General features: G+C 36.5%; 2 protein-coding genes across 5 annotated transcripts in view; one reads left to right on the top strand and one right to left on the bottom strand.

The window, feature by feature from the left end:
• The window catches only part of HYCC2 (hyccin PI4KA lipid kinase complex subunit 2), a 59,352-nt gene extending 42,925 nt beyond the window's left edge, over positions 1-16,427 (bottom strand). For both annotated transcript variants that reach the window (XM_084523413.1, XM_084523414.1), the window contains exons 1-2: positions 16,296-16,427; positions 15,799-15,842 (exon numbers count right to left, since the gene is read on the bottom strand). The gene's annotated coding sequence lies outside the window, so the exon portion shown is untranslated. The remainder of the gene's footprint in view (positions 1-15,798; positions 15,843-16,295) is intronic.
• NDUFB3 (NADH:ubiquinone oxidoreductase subunit B3) lies at positions 16,240-21,929 on the top strand. 3 transcript variants are annotated; one of them, XM_084523481.1, is made up of 3 exons: positions 16,240-16,425; positions 19,671-19,812; positions 21,668-21,929. In XM_084523481.1, the coding sequence occupies exons 2-3, from the start codon at positions 19,673-19,675 to the stop codon at positions 21,822-21,824; spliced, it is 297 nt and encodes a 98-aa protein (XP_084379607.1). In that variant the 5' UTR covers positions 16,240-16,425; positions 19,671-19,672; the 3' UTR covers positions 21,825-21,929. The 3 variants fall into 3 exon arrangements, with proteins under 3 accessions (XP_084379607.1, XP_084379605.1, XP_084379606.1); XM_084523479.1 differs by having other exon boundaries at positions 16,413-16,546; XM_084523480.1 differs by lacking the exon at positions 16,240-16,425 and adding an exon at positions 18,736-18,773.
• Positions 21,930-22,035: the final 106 nt, after the last annotated feature.

Here is a 22,035-nt window from a genome sequence, read left to right as displayed (position 1 = left end):
ATTTTAAAGGATCTAGGATTTTAGGCTTCCAAACAAAGTGTGCAGTGGGATGCAGTTACATAAACAGGACACACATTTCAAGAACAAGTCTACTTTTTTGCCATTATATACTTACTAGATGTCACAATTCACGTAATGTAACTGAGTCACAGCTGCACAATGAATAACAAAGTTGTAAATTCTGACTTCAAAGTCGATGACAAGAGTATTACGCATTTAAAATCTGGACAAGGGAGAAATCTCAACAATAAGAACAAAGGTTTAAGTGCCATGATGTCTCTCCACTATCCCTCCTGCAAGAGAACCTCACTGTCTGACAGTAGGTCTGAAAGAACAGAAACACAAGTATCAATACAGCTCGTTCTTCCAAGTTATGTATACACCCTTCTCATATCTACAATTCATTACTGAACATGGAAAGAAGTGTATTTAAAGAAAGACTTTTCCCTGCTTCATCTGTAAAAAAAAAAAAAAAAAAAAAAAAAAAGCATGGAAAGCAGCAAGAAAGGATCTTTCACCTAAATCAACATTCTATTCCTTTGATCCAGAATGTTCTTAAGTTCATAATAAGAACTCTTGGTTTAATATAATTAACACTCTGGGAAGAAAAAGAAAGAAAAAGTCATGACAAAGTGGTTGGAACTACATGGGAAACATCCTCCCCTCTCCCGCCACCCCATTACAAGACTGTAAACAAACTCTAGAGAAATGGAACTGGGCAACATGTTGACAAGTGCAGAAAACAGAAAGCAATTTGAACTTCTCACACTGAGTTATTCCTGAATGCAGAGTTTTAAAAGATTGAATGGAAAAAGACTGGATAATACATTCAACCACTTAATGAAAACATCTGCTAAGGAATTTATAAGCTGCCAGAAAAGGAATAGAGGTTTTTAACAGCACAGAAGCAGCGCAAAGTAGTTCTGAAAATATGTAAGCAGAGCATACAAAATTGATAGCATGCTCTTATTTGAAATACTGGCCCACATTTGATTCAAGTATCCTGAAAGAAAATATGTATCAGGCAGAAAAGCATTTAAGAGGCAAGTAATGAGGATAATGATAGTGAAAAATATCTTCTAACCTTAGATTAAACATATAGGAGTCATTGTCACAATTCAAAGGAAAAAAAAGAACTGCATGCCTTAAAAGAGCTTAATTGCAAGTGGTAGGGAAGGTAGAATGGAATTCCTTAACAGAATAATACAAAATAAAACATTAAAATATAACACAGTAGAAATGTTAGACTCCTGTATACTGTTCCTTATAGTAAGAGCAGGACTCACCACTTCATGACGGCAATACGAAGAGATTTATATACATATTTAGAATACCTGTTCTACATTATTATTATTTTTTTCGAACAAGAAGAATAAAGCAGAAAACTTAATGGCGTAAGCTAGCACTTAACTGATATGCTTCACAAAACACTCTCCTTGGAGCACTTCCTTCCTTATTTGCTCCGAATATAAGCATAAGTATTTTCATCCAGCTGCAATCGGATTGCATGCTAGACTATATTAAATAGCTATGTTATGCTCTGATTTCCACACTGGAAAAGGGATTGACTCTTAGGCTGGTTTGATCCCCAAAGGAAACAAGACTAGTTTTTATAATGAAGGTATGAAATGCAAACGTGAGAATGTTCAATTTTGGTAACCACAGGCTTATATGAAAAAAGTTCATAGATTACTTCTGGTATTGATTTAAAAGTATATGCATAATTATAATAAACACATCACTGATAGCATTACAATCCCATTCTATCCATCTACATAAATACATTCTACAGCAATCATCTTTAATATACACACATATGCTGCCATTTTGATAAAGGCATCAAAAATAAATTCAAAAATTGTTGTCATCAACAAATGAAAACCACGACCACAACCTGGTATTAGAAACAGGTACACTCAATCTGTCAGAACTGTCCTGGCCATAACAACTGGCAGAGGGAAACACAAACTTCTGCAAGGTATAAAACTGACAATGACAGAAAGAAAGAAAATATTCTGTTGACAGTTATTAATTTAAACCAACAGTTCAAACCTTGTTTTTAATAAAAAGTGGAGTTGGAAGAGGGACTCTTTCTAGGCAATTTAATTGCCAGCTTAAGCAGACATACATCCCAACATTAAAATACAAATACTGACATATTTATTCTACACGTGGGATTTAGATTGCAAGCCTTAGTCATGCAAAACACTCAGCTAAGATGTTAGTTCCATGCCCAGTTTGACTCGCTAGTGGTAACCAGGCTAAAAAGAATTGCTTTTCAGATACAAGCAGCAAAGAAAGTTACATGGAAATGATGTAAGGCAGCCCTTCCACAGTAAAGCCAAAGATTGACAATACTCTTTCAAACTTTTATGATACCATACATCCACAGGGTGAGATGTTTCTTGTGACAAGGGTCAAATAAATTTCAGCTTCTGTCAAAAAAGGTATAAAGAAAAGACACATCCCATCTGTCCCCAAAAGCCTCCAAGTCATTCTAAGACCTAGACCATCTACTCTGTGCCTTTTAAAGCACCAGAAATCTGTGCTGCCAAGCCCTCTATCAATAATTATAACACTGAAATTGTGCTTTGCAGGTGCAAAATTTTGGTAGCATGCTGAAAGCCAAACAATTAGGGCAGTGTGAATGAAAATATGAAACTGAAAAGACGGGTTTTTTTTATATCACAGGTTTTTTTTTAAAATAAAGGATTATAAAGCTAACATTTTCACTGCATTGCACAGAGCAATTGTGTAAAGCTGAAGTCAGGTGAACTTTTTCCAGAGAAAAAAATTAAGTCCTACTTGTCTCACAGAGTCTAAGGACCTGGAAAAAGTCACCTTGTACAAAAATGTACAAAATGGAAAAAGCCATACCTTGTACATTTGTAGCTAAATCTCTTAGGAGTTCATGCAATGAATGTAGCAGAAAAAGAGAAGAGTTAAGACAACTTATACATGTTTCTTTCCACGTCCTAAGTACACCCTCTGCTTTACCTATGGGATTTTGGTGACAACTATATATTAAAAGGAGTTATCCTGCAGCCTTAAATACAGCAGCGCATGCATTAATTATTTTATCATGAAGACTGTACACACACACACACGTATGTTATAACACCCACATGGAGACTAGCCATAGAAATGTTACCTTATACATTCTCTCAGCACCAGTTTCCTTAGAAGCAACTTCATACAGTCATCCTACCCTAAACTGAAAGCATTCTCTTGTCAGGATCCTGTGCAATAACCCATCCTACACTAAACAATACAGGCTTTCCTCCCTTTCCATTACTTCATATGTAATAACTCTTCCTATGCTAGTTTGTCTGTAACTCATTAGTTTCTTCACTTACGAAAACATTTCCATGCAAACTACTTTTTGTGTAACCCTACCTCTCCTAAGCAACTTCTTGGTACAGAGTTTTGGTTCATGAAGTAAATTAAATCAAGGAAGACTTTGCTACAAGACAGGAAACACACAGTAAAAAATGTAGTCTGAGAAAGCTATATGTATAACAGCAGGCTTACACTTGCAAAACCACAGTTACGGGACACTCACTACTAAGTACTAAAAATGAGCAATTATCAGTTAAATCTTGAGACAGAATTTCTTTAGGAACAAAAAACAAAACAAAAAGAAAAAACCTCAACACACACTTTAGAACCATACTGCAAACGTTATGCTGAAACAGATAGCAATCTTGCCCACAAAGAAAAGAAACATGCAGAAACAGTTCTAGAAATATGAACTTGTTTCTATGCAGCTTCCCATTTTTGAGCCATGACATCCTCCCTTGACAGAAACTAATGTTATATTATGAGAATAGCCATCAAAAATGAAGTGCTCTATCAATTTCAAACCATTAAGATACCAGCATACATTTCTTGCTGCAATGTCTGCCTCCAACTGCAATTCACCTGAATTAGAATTTAGCTTATACATTCATGAATTAATTTACCTATTCTTCTTTCCTCTACCCTAAAAATTCCCAAAGAGAGCTGACACAAAGAATCCTGTCATTACCTGTGCTGAAAGATTCTATTATTTCCAACTGCAGATGGTAAAGTTTTCAGCTCTATGAAGCAGAACATAAGTAAATAAAGCTGAGGTGTCAGATTCTCCCCCCATCATTACACTTACCTACACATATCCAGAAACTCTTAGACAAGTGAATACAAATTTATTTCAATTATAACTAAGATAATGTATAATTTAAGTAATAGTATTATGGCATTAAGAATACAAAATTCCAACATACAGTTTCAAAATGCCAGTTAATCATTCCTAAGCATTGGGATATGTTCCTTTATTGCATGATCACATTAAGTTTCTTATGTGTGACTCAGATACATCATTTGCACTTAGGATGTAAGGTTTTAAGGGATAAAATTCATTCTGATTGATGTTCTCGTCTTGCTTTTCCATTAGAAATTCCTAGACTTCAAAAAAGCAAACTGAACAAGCAACATACAGTTACATGAAATGTTACTGATCTCAACACTGCTCATCAAGGTAACAACTTCATTACAGCACTGACATCTTCCACTTGACCCAATGGATTACATGAAACAATCAAAACCTGCATGTAGACTATGAAGAGGACTTAAAACACGCACACAGGCTGCTTGCTCTTCTCGGGTGGAGCAGCGTAGCATCAACAATCCAGAAACGCAAGATATGCTTCAGCTTTCAGACTCAAAACTGCTCAGAGTATAGCTGCCTTGTATTTGTTTTCTGAATGTTAGAGAGGGGATCTAAGAACTGCAAAGAACAATCCCCCAGGATGAGAAGAAAAATACTGTTCTTTTGTATTTGAATCAGACCAATCTCATTTTATGAAACAAAATCCACAAGTGATAAGTAAGATATGCTCCTGATCATCTTAATTCTGGAAAACACAGATCCATCAAGAGCTACCTCAACATGAACTATCCACTCAATTGACCCAATTCATCAAGGTAACTGTCCTGTATAAATTGATGCTAGTGACCAAACCTATTAACTTCAACAAGATTCCTCCAGAGCTGAAGGCTATATGGTCTTTGATGGTCTCTCTCTTTCATGGAAACCAGGCAAAGAAATAGTGCCTCTAAAAAAAAGCACAGACTGTTGTAATCACCTGAAAGAAATTCTCATTAAACTCTAAAATTCAGCTTACTATGGTCTGGCATTCTGTGGCCTATCCAATGGAATTATAAACTCTGTGAAGCAACTGTATGAGAATTAAAACACTAGTAAATGTAAACCAGTACAAGTTTCCTCTTTTGCTTTAGTCTGAGTTTAATAATTAATCTTCACTGTTCAATAGTTAAACACAATACACAGAGTTTACACCATCGTTATTCTTTTACTCTTAAACTAATGTTAGAAAAGGATAGAGATTGACTGGTTCTAGGAAAGAACTGGTTAATATTTCTAGTGTGATGTGGCTTAGTTTTCATATATATTTTTAAATAGTGAGGAGCACTAAGTTCCTAGCATACTGGGACTTTTTTTGTTTGTTTTATTTGTTTATTTAACCAGAAATGTAAGTCTTTTTTTTTCTGGGGCAATTTTTTATATACAGTCTCTTCAGCAATATAATCTAGACCTAGCACAAATAATTTACATCAACCAGCCCTCTGTTAGGCAACACTTTCTTCAATGCTTTTCTTTTACCTTAGCTGTAGATCAATATGGGGTGGGAGTTAGGATTGCCACAACTTTTTCTGATGAAACACTAAGCAGTTCAAGCAGTTAAGAGTGTGATTTCAACTGAAACAACCCCATTGCCCACATCAGCCACTGGTGAATTCCGTAAAGGAGCAGATGGGGAAAAAGAGGAGTAGGAGAGAGAGATTAAGTGCATCCTGCAATTTTCATGAACATTTTCTACACATAGCCTAAATAAAATTAAAAGGCTTTGTCAAATAGTGTCCTAGTATACATTCAGAAGGCAGTAGTCTTCCGAGATTGCCACAAATTAGATTTAACAGCACTGAAAATTCAGGCAGCTAGCTTCTGAGTAACCTTCCTTCTGTTTATGGTTGGTGTGGAAGGAGGAATGGAATTTCTTTACAAGTTGTCAATTTTACAGCATTCTAGGTTTTCAAATATATTTTCATGCACCCATAAAACACAAAAGCAGGAATGATCACTGAGGTCTCAAAGTTCTAAAATTCAGCCATTTTTACATAACCTCACCCATACACAGGGAAGCCCTGGAGTTTTGTTTGTAATACTAAATGGTTCTGCTAAAAACTGTCTTCAAAAGCAATGGTAGAATTATGTTTTTTCTTCCCTGAGTAAATCCACCTTTGGATAAAGACCAGAGATGGCCTTAAATGCAGACACGTCAAAGAGTTATACTACTACTTTTTGAAACATTAAGCAAAAGGGTCTTTAACAAATTCTATATAGCACGTCCACTTAAAATATATACTTATCCACATGTAATATACTCAACATAAACAGTTTCCTTATTCTTCTACTGGTAAGTCATGCTGCCCATCTAGATAACATTTCTGACCTTACACTTTTTTTTTTTTTTTTTAATTATATTGGCAATACAGCAAACTTGGTTTATCCCCTTCAAATACATCAGAAAAAAAAATAATCAAAGCCTATTTTTAATTAAACAGCCTTTTAAATATATCACTGTTCCATTTCTATATGGAATTGTGCTGATAGGAATAGTGAGTGCATACTGAAGTGCAAGCACCAGGCACATGAGATTTTTATGTTATACGTTTCTGCTGCAAGGAATATACTCCTCTAATACCCTTCATACATCATGATTCACAAAATAGGCACGGACTGTCTTTCAAAGGCAACTCAGAAGTTTTAGGAACACTGAGGTTACTGGCATGCAGACAATGTACCTGCACAGCATTGAGCAACCTCTTGAAAAGGTTGATAAGATGCACACACCAACAAAAAGTCCAACTCACATAGTCCAAGTGTGAGTACTTCAGTGTGTGAGAACACTGTTCTGAACAAAATACAAATCCATACCCAGTACCCTGGTACTTATAATTATGTACACACTTGTACTTAATATGATTACGCAATAATCATTTCTTATCAGTGAGCAGTAGGAGTTTCATACTTGGGGCAGAAAAAAATCCTTATGCTTTTTGTCTTATCTTCCAGCTATTCAACTGGAATAATAAGAAGACTTTTGTAGCTATATTTTAATGATTTTGTTTTCTAATCAGTCTTGTGTCACTTGAGTAACTAAAACCAATAAATAAAGATCCTAACTTCAAACATTTTCAAGCAATAAAGAAGAAAATGCTAAAACTTTTTTCATTTTTCATAGATTCAAGGCAAATGCCCACAGAGACAATTTTCTAATAGCAATATTCCATATTTCAGAAAGTTATACAGTCTGCATTCACATAGACAAATTATAATCATCACAATCTTACAAATCAATTCAAAGCCAACACATTATACAGCATTCCAGTAATAGTTATTTTATTGCTATTTCTGTGAACTATTGGGAAATTCTGCTTTAGTAAAGACAAAAGATGCAGGAAAAAATACTTTTGCCTATCAAACCCTACCTGTTGGAACATGAATTTGAAATACCTCAAAACCTGCTAAAGCTGAAAACTCTTTAAGGTGTGATTAAGGTTTCCTAACCAGCATAATAATGTTGATTTATCTGTCCTTCCTCCCTCCCACATCTCACAAAAAATCAAAAAACTTGTATTAAAATAAGCTATCAAATACAATGTCTGGTATGTTATCATCATGGAAGCATTATTAGAAGAGATAAGCAGTTGACTGTCATACCCACACATATCTCCACTAGCCAAATGTGGTAACATACCTACAAAACATTTTGGTAAAAGGACAAGCAGCAGTACTAGAGAAGTTCTTTTCCAGCAGCTGGCAAAAAAAAGGAAAGCTGTATTCTCAATGATCTATAGATCATTTTAAAGCTTTCTGTAGCACACTTTAAATCTTAATTTATTACATGAAATAAACATCTAGAGGCATCCTAATCTTTACACAAGTTTCTTTGAACTTTCTTCTACTTTTCTCACATTAAGTCATGTTGTCTTTAGCATTGATCAGTATCCTCAAGTCTGAGAAAAAGGGCACAGAGGAAACAAGCCAAACACAACCTTTGCACATTTGATTAATATACATTGCTAAATAAAGACGGGGACAAGGGCGAGGAGGTGAAGGGACGACAACACCCTGTGACAATCAGCACAATACTTGATTACACAATTTCAGCAGAATCAGTGCCAATTAGTACTGCCCATTGACCCCTAACTCAGTCTGGAATACATCCACAAACCTTAACCTGATTAGGAATTTGTGCACAACTGTGAAATTCCATAGTTGCACATTTTTTTCTCTGCTCTAGTATCATGAGTTTTACTCAAGATAAACACTGAAGTGGCTAGGAAAAAAAAATACAGTTAATTTATAGAAATTATTATGGAATTTACAGGAGTATTTCCAACAGTTTTGGGTTTGGTTGGTTGGTTTTTGTTTTTAAATTCCAGAGATTTTATTTGAGCTAACTTGGCAAGTTGAAAATCAGGCATAAAATGCCAATACTTTAACTTCAATTAAGAAGGAAATTGGTGCAGTAGTTTTAGATTTTTCTATATTAACTCTGAAAAATAACTGCTAAAAAAACATAGTAGACCTGTTGCTAGCAAGGATTTAACATACACAGAACTTAAAAAAAAAAAAAAGCACTCTCTCACAGTAAAGAGTTCAGTGCAGTAACACCTGCATGTCCCAAAAGCATCTGCTCTCTTCTATGGCTGAAGCAACTAACAAACCAACAAAGTTTCATTTCTGCATGTACAAAGAATGACTGCGTATTTTTACCACTGATACAGAAAAACAGACTTTCTGATATTAGCAGTTATTTTCACTAGGACTACTGTGAATATTCCTAGTCCACTCGATACCCTCGCAAGAAAGTCAAATGACTTTCTTAGTCATTTCTCAAACCTGTCCTTTGGACGTTAAACTGTGCCTAAACCATTCACATTGCAGTAATCAGCTGAAGAGGCTGGGCTAACAGTCAGGGCAAGTTATTTTGAAGTCTGTATTTGCTCTCTCAAGTTCTAACACTCTTTATGGTGAGAAGATAAAGAAAATCTTGTTTTAAAGGAAGAATTGCTGTCACAGAACAACTATGAAATTAAACAGCTTAGAAATACAGTTTAATAAACACTTAGCTTAAATTACTTTGTTATTTCAGGTATTTCTTCTTTCATTCAACTTAGCTTCCACTCCAAGATGCTCAGCTCTACTTGTTTTTCTACAGGTAATACTTAATTGTTTAAGAGACTTTATTGCTTAAGAGACTTGCATGAAGTTCTTGCTACTCTGACAAGGCAGAGATTAGTGCTGCAGTCTATTGCAGTTCATTAAGCTATGAGAATGGCTTGCATGAAACATTACAAAGACAGCACCTCATTCTGTTATCTTCCAAAAAAATTACCAGAAATGTAGTTTAATAAATTCTAGAAACTTAGGATGTCACTATTTGAAACTAATGCACAGATATAACATTGACAAGATCAAGTTATCACCACATATCATGGTTTCTCTATTGCTAATTATGTGTCCATTCTATTTCATAATTGTAATCTAAAAGAAGCTTTTGAAGCCCGGCAATTTTGACTAAGATCTGCGCCAAGAACAAGACGCAAACAGCTTTTTTTTCTTAAAAAAAAAAAAAAATAATTCCACACACATAAGGAACTAGTCATTTTTCCATTCCAGATCTAAACTCCCCTTGGTCTCCTATGACCATATTTAGCTCATGCTGTTGCAGCTCAACTGAATGTCTTTAAAAAAGCAATGGCAAGTTCTCCACTGTTACCCATACAGAGGAATAGAAACTTTTTCTAGAATAAATCCTTCATCAGCATGCTTTACATTTTATGTAAAAGGGCACATTAATATTACTTAAAAGATTCCTCACTCACTTCTTGTGTAATGTTATTGAAGTAAATGGATTTTTACCAACCATCTGTTTATCTCATTGCTGTTATTAGAATATTAAGAGTTTGAAAAAATATTAACTTACCTTCCCCTTACCCTTATACTATTACTGTTATACTATATACTTTCTAAATCAGGTTTTCTACCTTGTGGCCCTATTCCAAATCAGAACAGAGGCAAACATGCAGAGGGGCTGGTCTCCAGCTTCTTCTAAAGCTCAGGGTATTCTCAAAACTGAAGGAGACAGAAAGAAGAAACAGATACCAGAACTCTCAGAAACAGTATGCACATGCCAACCCATCTGAACAAAAAGGAAATAAATTTCTTTCGCTCCTTACAGATATAGACTAGTTCCCCTCACCTCTAATATATGCCAAGGCAGGGCAGAAGGGAAGACAACCCCAAACACAACTACTAAATAGAGAGAATGGGAAGAGAAAAAAAAAAAAAAACAAAAAAACGAAGTACCAGCACTGCCCTGTACAAATCAGCAAACTAGTCATACAGCCTGTATAAATGTCCATATCATACATCTCACTTAAAGATACTTCAGTGGAACAGTAACATAACTATTTAAAGAACTCACAAACCACACAGAATGTAGACACCAATAAAGACCTAACCATTTCAGTTTACTGAAGAATCACAGTAAAATAAAAAATATAATAAAGTTAACTAAATTACTCCGATTACACACAAGAATATAGACCTAGCATTTCTGGACTGCAAAAATCAGTTATTTTCTAACTCTAATCAGTTATTATCTAACTCTATATTGTGTAAGTACTCTGTCCTGCAGAGAGAACCCCCAAACCATGCAGAAAGAACAAATTCTTGGAAGAGAGTTTTAACAGGTTTTAACTGCTCCATCAACCTCCATCAGGTCTTGTGCTGAACAGGATTATGTAGCCAGGGAATTTGACAATTCCCAGTATTCCATACTGGGAGAAAAATAAAGTTCAACACTTTGCAATAGACATTTTAGTCCACTACCCAGTCCAATCTTCCAAATATCTCTGGTTCTCCATATTCCAGTCAAAAGTAAACTAATACTTTTGAACCATAGTATACATACTGCTCTACAGAATAAGAGGTCAAGACCAAGAGGTCAAGGCAGCAGAACTGACATAAGCAGTGGCCAACAGGAGCAAGCCACACTGCCTGCAGAGCAGAAATCAAAGAAAAAACAAAAAGGTGACTTGACACTAACCATTGTTTTACAGATCACCCGAATTGTGACTCCTGGTTAAATTTCTATTTAAGTAGATAGCTAAGTCAGTTTTATTCCCCGAAGCATTTTCAAATTGAATCTAGATGAGAAACACACAACTTTAGAGGAAAAGGACATCTCATAGCAGCAGAGTAACAAACACTGTAACAGAGTTCAGCCTAATATACCAGAAGGGTGCATTATACCTAGATCATACTACAATAGCACAAAATTAAAATATGCAAATTAGTTCAAAAGTAGCTCCATGGTTTATTAAACAAATATGTTCAATAACCACATAATTTATTACTCCTAAGACACAATATACGAACATAAATGCCATACAATAAACATCTGTAACATACCTTTTCTAAGTTTTTTGGCTCCAAGGAAAACTGAATACATAAAGAATTTGGGTGTAGTGTTTTTTATTTGGCAAAAGATTTAATGCTAACAGAAGAATGACTAATGGTCACACTGTAATTCTCCTTACAATACAAAACTTCTATTAATTATTGATAACTTGCAGCATGTGTTGGAACAGTTTGCAGACTGTGTATTATTTTGGCCAGCACCCGATCCTGATCTATGTTTATATATTTTCTTCTCTGTGGTGCTGCTGGCAATAGCGAATTTGGTTTTTACTATATAACAACATTTCTATTTCATCAGAAGTACCTCTCTAACTCATGACCTCATGCTTTAAGTTTAAGGACTAAGGTCAGAATTCTATAGGGGTGGGGAAAAGAATCACTCACGTATGTATGTTCTGTGATAAAAGTTAAAAAAAAAAAAAAAATCAAATTATTTGTCTTGTTAATGAATTATCCAAGAAAAGACACAGAGAGAAAAGTTCAACGAAGTAACTACGTTATCTTCATTTAGTGATACAAGCACAAACTAAGAACACTTTCACACTCAAAATATTTCCATCTATCTGCACACATACTGAAATATAAGAAAATACATTTAAACATAAGAAAATAAACTTTAAAGTGAGGTGGTTTAAACACCAGAAGAGATTACCTAAAGAGCCTGTGAAGTCTCTGCCTTTGGAGATACTCAAAATCTGAGGGGACAATGTCCTGAGGAACCTACCCTATAGTAGACCCTGCTTTGAACAAAGGGGCTGAACTACATAACCTCCAGAGGTCCCTTCCAACCTCAGCCCTCCAGTGATTCCATTATTTAAGAATCTCAGTTTTTGCCAAAAAGACAGCAAAAGAAAGGTTTAAAAGAAATAAGATTAGTCAGATAATGCATAACACCTACAAATACTTCCTAAAGTCATCATCACTATTTTACAGTTACCTTTAGAGCCTACATGAAATCTGAGCAAATTATGCAACTCAGAAGTTAATGTTTGCTTGAACAAAATTCTGCATGAAATTTTATCTACTACAAGGTAACAGCTGCAAAGGAAGCACAGCTAAAAACAGCATTAAATAAAAATTATTTCTTGTAACTGTGCCATTTGTAAATGAAAATACCTGACTGAAGCAGCAAACCAAAACCCACAATTGATGACTGTCTCTGTCTGCTTAGATCACTTTCTCCCCAGGAGTCACAGGACTTCTTCCTAAATGGTAATTCCTATGGCAAAGATGGCCTTCACTGGGAATCAGCTGAGGAAGCCTTCAGCTTCACTGCCAGAAATAAACTAATATCTTAACACAAAGGAACAAACAAAAAATGAAAAAACGAAAGCTAAAATTCTTTTCCTGCCCATGAAAGTGTTTGACTGGGCATATTAGCTTGATTTTAAAGATTCTAAACTCGTATCAAACTGTCTGGGAAATAGCCAAATAATTCCATCCCTCCTCCTACAGGAAACAGGGGTGTCTTATGAAGTTCTCAGATAACAGGTTCAAAACAGAACAGAGGAATGAGTTATTCACACAACGCAAGATATATACTGATGCTTGTTGATTCAAAAACCATACATGGACTCAAGAGTTTTAAAAAATTAAGTACATTAATGGAAGTAAAAGCTACACAAAGCATCTCCTTTCAGAGACTGGGAGAGCTGACCTAAGGAGTAACCTGATACACTTGCCTAGAAAAGAGAATAGAGCATCTGCTGTCAACTACTGTTTAGCCCTGGGGAACAAGCAGGATTGAAACAATGGTCTTGTCACATACCAGGATTCAAGAGCTTTAGACTTCAAGATAGGATAGCAGATTAATCCAGTACAGTTGTTCCTGTGAAGAATGATCTCTGGATTGCCAAAATACAGAAGGAAACTAACAGCATTGCATGAGCATATCATTCCTCCTAAAGAGGAATGAACATTATAATACAATCCATGAAATAGCTCTACTGCAGCCTGAAAAGATAACTTACTTTTCCGCCTTTCATAGCCTTTATTTTTTTTTTTTTAAATATCTAAAGAAACACCTTTTTCATCATTACAGCAATTAGAGCAGTAATAACAATTTTATTTGAATAACAACAGGCTTCCAATGAAGTATAAATAACCAACAAAAAGCCTGAGAAAGTAACATGCGATTTCAGGAGAAAAATACGTAGTATTTAGTTTTACGCAATTCAAGTACATACTTGAATTAAGACATTAAGTGGAAAAAAAAAAAAAAACACAAAAAACACAAAACACACCTCTTGTCATGTCAAAGTTGAAAAAAAAATTCAAGTCACTGTCTGTCATGCAGCTCTCTACTCCAGTAAGTAATCTGAAAGAGCATACAGATCACTGATAAGGAGAAAGTGTGCACAGGCAGAGAATAATAGTACCAACAATGAATCTGTTAATCTAGAACATATATCAACAAAAATTTATGTGAACATGGGTTTCTGAAAGCTATCAAGAACACCTTGACACCTTCCCTTAACCTACTAACATAAGCAAGAACACCAGCTAATCACAACTAGAGTAGCTGGATAGACACTAATGTAACTGTATCCTAGAACACTTAATTTTCAGAAATTATCACCACCAAGAATAGTAGCAAAGAGGAAAAAAAAAGCAACTGAGTAAACCATAAAAAGTACTGATTATTTGTACACAGAATCCCAATGACCATCTCTTCCTAAAGAATATCCCGTATGTTCTACACAAGATAAAAATTTCTCCTCTTCATGTTAGCTCCTTGTCTACACTATAGTTCCAGCCTTAACAAGTGAGTAACTATACTGAAGTTTACTCAACAGGCTGTAATAAGACATTGAGGTCCCTTAAAATTATCCAAACTCACTTATTTCATGAAGACACAGCTTCAGAAAGCTTCCTATATCCCTAAAGCATCACATCCCTCATATCTGCAGTCTTCTATTTTGGAAAGAAAGAGTACAACAAATACTGAAAGAAAAGGAAATTTAGGAAGCAAGACATTAAGCAATCTCATTTTAGAGCAAATCAATAAACTGCACAAAGTTAGTCCTATCAAGAGGTTTTATGTACTTGGGTGGGAGGAAATAGATACCAAAACCTTGTTCACACCTGAAATTTACAGTGTTTTTGAAGGTGAATCTTGCAGAGTGTACTCCTCCACTATAATTCTGTTTGACTACAATGGGTCACACAAAGTCAATCCGCTGTGATCAGTACTGAACATAGAAGCTGATAGACTCAGCTATACCAATAAAGTATGGCTTTATGGATAAATCATCAAGCCATACTTAGATACACTATGAAAAACAAAACAAGCAAACAAAATAAAATACAACCTTACGTTTTTCCATCAAAAAGAAAATTATTTTGTTTGGTATCTAACATGCTTAGAGATCACTAAAAAATATTTCTAAGGAAAATATCAACATTCCACAGCAACACTAGATGCTGAGCACATAGCCGGTAGCTTTCTGCCACTACAAGAATGGAGAAATACTTCACGGGTATCAGAGAGATCATTGTCCGTGTGATAGAGATTTAACTCCCTGGTACCCAACAAATACAGAATCCTTCCCCAGTTCCATTTTCCAACACGTTAGAGAAAAACAAACACATCTCCTCTCACTCTGACATATCTTGCAGACTTTACCTCCCAGGGAAAAACATTCAGTGCTGAAACCAGACACAGGCAGTCCAGATTAAACAGATGGCACACTATTTAGAATAGTTTCACTGTTAATAACATGATAACGGCATTTTTTCTGGAACCCTTCTCATGCTCTCCCAATATCCCTTTTAAAAAACTGAAACCCAGAAATATCTTTTCATCAGATACTAAAAACAAAAATCAAAAATGCAGTCTGTCCTAAAATTCTGTCAATACCACGTTATAAAATAGCGTTTATTCTCATTCTTATAAGTGTGTCAATAATCAGTATCCTTAAGTTTCTGTTATGCTATAAAGAAATAATATTAGAGTAGTATCTAGAATAGAGAAATGGTGTAAGCTTTTGTAAGTCAGTGACTGAGTGGTTACCTTTATCAGTTTCTTTCCAGATAAAGGGCACAACGTACTCAACCTCTAAGCATACATTAAAAATATATATATATAAAAAAATACTATTCATGTAGTCACGCAATCAACACTTCATAATTATATAGCCACAGCACGCCAAACTCCGAGCTCTCCAGGAACAGATACTGAATGTAACAAAGCAGTAACCTCAGTAGAAACGCAGGTCTGAAGAAAACCCTTAACTTCCAGTTACCTTTCAGCACAGTTCCAGAATTTCAGGCAGCCTCCACGCTTCTCCTAGGGAAACAAATAGCGATGCCCTTTTAGGACGCATCCAGCGGCAGGCACCAGCCGGGCTCGCGAGCATCCCCAGCTCCTGCCCGCGTCGAGTAGAGACCCGACAGCGTGCGGCGGCCAGGCGGGGGGCGCGCGGGCCCAGTGCTTACATAAGCGCGATGCCCCGAGGGAGGCCGCAGGGGCGGCCCCGCTCCCCTCAGAAGGCGGCGGCGGCAGGGACGGTTCGCGCCCCAGCACTCACAGCCCCTGCGCGCTTCAGTCCCTGCCAGGGCGCAGGCACCAGCCGACAGTCAACGCAGAACGGAAAGGGAAAAGGAAGAGGAAAGGGAAAAGGAAGAGGAAAGGGAAGGGAGCGCTCGGTACCGGCCCAACCAAGGCCCCGCCCGCCACCACCCAACTACTCCGGTCCCGAGCCGAGCCGAGCCGAGCGGAGCGGCCCCACCGCCCCCTCACCTCTCCTCCAGCCGCTACCGACCCCGCAACTCAACAACGCACCCGCCCATTGGGCTGCTTCCGCGCCCAACAAACCCCGCGCTGATTGGCCGCGTGCTTCCCCCTCCTCTCGCCCGGCAGGAACAAAGCGGTGCGGAACGAGACGCACGCGGAATTCTTGCAGCCGGCCCCGGCTTCTGCAGTGCCAGGAGCAGCCGCTGCCTTCCGCTTCCGGGTGGCTGTGTCCTGGTGGCGGGGCACGGAGCGGGCAGGTATAGGGCGGCCGGCAGCGGGGACTGCGGGGGCACCGGCCCGCGGCGCTGCCCGCCCCCGGGCGTGCTGGTGGGGCTGGGCGTGCGTGTGCCCAGAAAGCGCCCTCTGGGAAAAGGGCAAATATTTGTAGGAGGGCTTTTGTTTGTGTTGTGTTGTTTTGTTTCAGGGATAGGGGGTAGGTAGCAATAGGCTGTGGTACAGCTCTCGTTAAGATTTTCTACTCCCTCGTTCTTGCCCCCACAGCCAGGGTTCTTCAGGAGTCAAAGGCTTTGAAGCTGTGTTTTTAATTTTCCTGAAAATGGGGAGTACTGCATTAGATCTTCACTACTAGATATGCGTTAAGATGGGAAATTCACGTTATTTTCTTTTAGCCATTTGTGGTTTCACTGAAAATGTTCACGTTCCCATCTGCCTTTATCAGTCTTCTAATGAGAACTAGTATTTTCTTGTTTTTTCCTGATACTACTTAATATAAGAAAACATACAGCTGCTTGATGAATGTAATGGTGATAACAACTTACAAGGCAGCGTTGCTCTAGCCTTCAATATGGCTGCTTAGATAATCAAATGAATTGCTTACACCTTGGAAATCTCTTAATCTATTACTTAAATCAGGGCTTCAAAGCACTTTCAGTATAAGAGCGTTAATGTAATTTGATACAAACAAGCTGTTGCTTTTCCTAGTTTAACAGATTTGCACATTTGTTTCTTTAAAACTCACAGGAGAAAATGTGAAGTCTATCATGCATTTGGAGCTGTGCATCTAAAATTTCTAGATTAGATGGCAAATATTCCATAAAGATGAATAAAACTGTACTCTTTCTAGATTCTGAAGAATAAGTAGTGGCTATATTACCGTACAAAGACAAAATGTAAGCTTGTCCGAGCTAATATCTATTACCAACCCTAAAACCTCATAATCTTTGAACACACTAAATTCTAAACGTAGTTGTATCTGCATCTGTAGCACAGTTTTAAAGACTATGCTTTTTGTATCCTGACATTTTAGGACTTAAAATTCTGAAATATTCATAGTGACTGCAAGAAATGAAAGCTGTTCAAGCAAATGTCAAAACTAGTCAATTCTTGCCTACTTTTAAAGAAGATGGAACTTCAAAATACGAATTAAAAAAAAAAAAGAGAGCCATGTTTAAACAAAATCAGTATTTGTACAGTATAAATGTTGACAATGCTTTAATAAGTGTGACTTTTAACAGCTTCCAGTCCGTATGCTTTGTACTAGGAAACAAGATAGTTTCATCACAGGGTGCTTTAATTGATTATCCATCTTTTTTTCTGCTAGATCTGGGTGTTCAAATTTTGAGTCAACAACATTAAATTCTTATTCTAAAGTTTCAGCTGATGCCACCAGTTAATTCTTAGTTTAGTATTAGCACCTGAGAAATGCTAGTTTCACTGTCAGTAATGAAAATTGAAGGATTGCCCTGAGCTACAAAATACATACTGCTGCAGTAACAATGCTGCCCAGCCTTATATAGAGTTCTTAATTCTTTGTTTGGATAGCCAGCTCAGCCATCTAAGATTTAAGTCATTGTTTTACTGTTTTTCAGCAGTGGATAATGAGGATGTGAATGGAAAGTTAACAGTTCCTGTGTAGCTTAACTACATACCTCACATTAGTCTTCCCTACTGCTTTTATGCTAAGATCGAAATAAGTTTAAACAGTTCTATGCTTTATAAAATGGAAAACTTGACGTTTTTAACTTGCCATTTTCAACTAATGTGCATAATATCTGCACCACTTTATTAAAACAAATATTGCCTTTAATTGGAAAAGTCTACTTTTATATTTTCTTTTCAAGTAGGTTTGACCAAACTTATTACTAAACAGATGGTGGAGTGCGGAGGATTAAAAATCTGATTTCTGTTGTAATGTGAACATCTTCTACATGTTTAATATGCTACTATGGCTGGATTTAAAGCTAGTAGTTCTGCATGGTTTAAATATTTGATATATATGCATAAGTGCTTGTAACAAGCTACCATTGGATAAGGATTCTGTGATTTTAATGTCTACTGTAATGCCCTATTCTTTTATATTTACATCTGAATCATCTTCTACTGCATTTTTTTAAATTTGAAGTTAAACTGACAAGTTAGTGCACGTACATTCAATTACGTTGTTTGAGTAATTCAAATTTTGTGATGTCTTTGGATTCCAGTTATTTAAAGGAGCTGGGATAAGCCATAGTATAACAGTATTCTGTAAGTGTGCACATAGGTCACTAATTTAAAATTACTTGGTTTTATATTCTATCTAGGATTTTCTAGTTATGGAGTTAGTTTGATACTGCTCAATCCACATCACACTTCTAAATTCTAAATATACAAATAAGGATATTTTATTGGCTAGTCTTAACTAAGCCATTCATTACAATCATTATAAGTCTCAACCTGAGAGACTGTACTGGCTTGAGACTATGTGTCAACTCAGCCAGTAAAATAGTCTCAACTAAGCTAGTCATTACAAGTCTCAACTTGTAATGCAGTTTCTTAAATGGCATATTTAAAAAAGTCCAATGTGGAGTATTTAAACTATAAACTATGATTCTGAAATATTTATATGTGATGTGTATATAGGCACTCTGATATCAAACTTGGATGAACTATTATCTTAGCCTCCTAGGTTGTTTGATTTTCTTCATGTTCCTAGGCAATGTTTATGTTATACTATGCTATGTATTTTAAGGTCTATTGATGGTCTTTTTATTAGGAGAAAACAAAACACATAAATTACATAATGTTGCTGTTAATTCTTTGGAAATGGTTTTATATGAGGACTCTTGCCTGTAGACATGTGGCTATTGCTGATAATAAATCAACCAACCATGCAGGTTTTCAGACAGAATACTGTTACTATATGGGAAATAATACAATCTAGCACAGTTTGCTGTTCTTTATCACCAACTTCTGAAATGCTATGCAGTTTCTTAACTCTTTGAACAAAGGTGCGCTGTTCACAACGCAGAAACTGGTGTTTTGTAGGATTTCTTGTAACCTCCCCACTCTTCCTGTACAGGATATTGGTCCTTGTGTGTGGAAAATAAGCTGGACTCCCTGAGAACTAAAAACTCATAATCTTTTTTTTTTTTTTTTTTTTAGGTATGGCACATGGAAGTGAACATGGCCATGGCCACGGCCAAACAGAACTCCCCGACTACAGGCAGTGGAAGGTGGAGGGTACTCCACTAGAGGATGTCCAGAAAAGGCTGGCTAAACGTGGTCTTAGGGATCCATGGGCGCGGTAAGTGCAAGAGCCTCAAAAATTATCTTGATATGTTTTCTTGTAGCATCAACTGGATTTCATCATTGCAGACAACACTTTCTTTAGTAAAAATTGTGAAAATTCATCTACACTAAGTAAATTAGAATTTTAGTGACGTCTTTCCCTCTTTTGCACAGAGGTCACACACTGTGTTACCTTGACAAGCCTCTGCATTTTTGCCAGGTACCCTTGTACTTTCTGAGGTTTCCTGATGATATAGATCAAGCACTGTGACCAGGGCCTCATCCACCAAAGCACTTAAGCTATGTTAGGTTTTGCACATGTGAGTAAGGCTATCTTTTTTTCAGCACAGGGTTTGTGTGCTCGTATGTTGCTGAAGTCAGTGGAACTTAAATTCTAGAAATAGGATTGCTCATAAACAACAGGAGGCCTTTATTTGAAAAGAAGAAATATACTAGTACACAATGTGGAATTTGATTCAACTGTGCATTTCATTTTGCTAAGAAACAAATGTAACATGGAAGGTAAGGTAAACTTACATCATGGAAGATGAGATTTTTACCTCTCAGTTGGCATTCATTGTAGAATAGGACACCTCTTTTTCTGCTAGAGCAATTCTGGATCATTTAGGCAGCTATAAAATAATGCTTAACGTGCGTTCCCCCATCATAAATTATGTAAAATTTTGGTTGAGTATTCTTCAATCCTGGTGAATAAAATGGTAAATGTTTTGTGCTGTGTAGTCCAGTTCTTATGTAAGAAGAAAAACTACATGAGCAACTTCTTCAGGAGCATTCATAGAAGAGGCTTTACCTGTTAGCACTTTCTTGTAGTGATAATAGTAATCTCTTTAAAACTTTTGGCATGCTATAACCTCTGGAGGAGCTTGGGGTTGATGGCATTTTTTCCATCTCTGTAGCAAATGTACATATTAATATGGAATAAGCTGTGTGAAAGATGTCATATTTGGAAACCTACATCTTTTCAATAGGTATCCTGTAACAGCAACTAGAAAACACTCCACCATGTCAATATTCTTTCATCCTGAGTCACAGAAACCATTTGCACAAGAGAATATGATCTATGAACATAAATACCTGACCCCCTTGTTAAAATCTCTATCTCCCACCAAAATGATGGTTCTGATTTTGTTTGTGTCTATGTAAACGTGGATTTTTCCTTTTTCTTAATGACTTGGTGTCCTTAGAGACCGTTTTCTATAGATTTCTGTAGATTATGCTGGTTGAACTACACAGCATAATCTAGTAGTTGGTTGCAGTCAGTCACAGCAGTGACTAACATTACAATAACAATGCATTAAGAACAGTGATACAAGAGCATCAGCTTTGTAAATATTATAACTTTTTAGCAAAACATCATATCTTCATCTTTCTAAAATCAGTTTTAGTAGACTTTTCTGACTTACCTAACATAGTTAAGCATTCTGTTGTATAACAAAGTGTCTCCACACTGGGATGTTTTCTATATCTGGAAAAACTTACCCTTCAAGATTAAATTATTCTAGATGTATAGCACAGTGACAAGTCTTTGTAGTTACTCTATCCCTTACAAGGGTCGGTGGGTTGATTTTGATTCAGAGTGAAAACATGCAACCAGTTTGGGGAGACGAGCCTCATACTAGAATTGTGTTGTTTGTCGATGTTATTTGTACCTCATGTAGATTAATAGGTGTAACAGCTTAGAGTTGATGTCATTAACTTCAGTTACTTCAGTACTTAAATGATAGAAATGTTACAGTTTCAATGCATATCTAAGTTGAATCAACATTTTTTTCCAAACAAAGATATTGTTATATATATCACAGTGGCTGCACTGATCCTGTTGTATTCTTTTGGTTTTATTTCTCTTTTAGTAATGAAGTCTGGAGGTATATGGGTGGCTATGCAAAACCTGTCACCTTAATGGAAATCTTCACTAGAGGACTCAAGTGGGGATTTGGAGCTTTTGTGATTGCTCTTGGCATCGAGTATACACTTTTTCCCCCAAAGAAGAACGGAGGCCATCACTAAAGGTCAAACATGACAACTTGCTGCTTTTTCATTACTAAAATGTACAGAAGACCATTGCCCGTTCTGTACTTACAATATGCGTATTAAAGTATGTCACATGTAAAAGTGTGTTTCTTTGGTCTTATTATGCTTTTATGAAAGGATCAAAAAATGTAGCCAGAGCAATTTCCTCAACTTCTGTCTGCTGAAAGAAAACAAGATACACACATGC

The sequence above is a fragment of the Aythya ferina genome (genome assembly GCF_964211825.1).
Source record: "Aythya ferina genome assembly, chromosome: 6".
NCBI classification, from domain to species: Eukaryota; Metazoa; Chordata; class Aves; order Anseriformes; family Anatidae; genus Aythya; species Aythya ferina.
The sequence above is the reverse complement of the archived record's forward strand: the minus strand, read 5'-3'. Positions and strand labels throughout refer to the sequence as shown.

Coding starts and splice junctions, on each gene's coding strand:
- NDUFB3 (XM_084523481.1), top strand. CDS start 19,673: ATGGCACATGGAAGTGAACATGGCCATGGCCACGGCCAAACAGAACTC. Junction 19,813..21,667: donor CTTAGGGATCCATGGGCGCG/GTAAGTGCAAGA, acceptor TTTCTCTTTTAG/TAATGAAGTCTGGAGGTATA.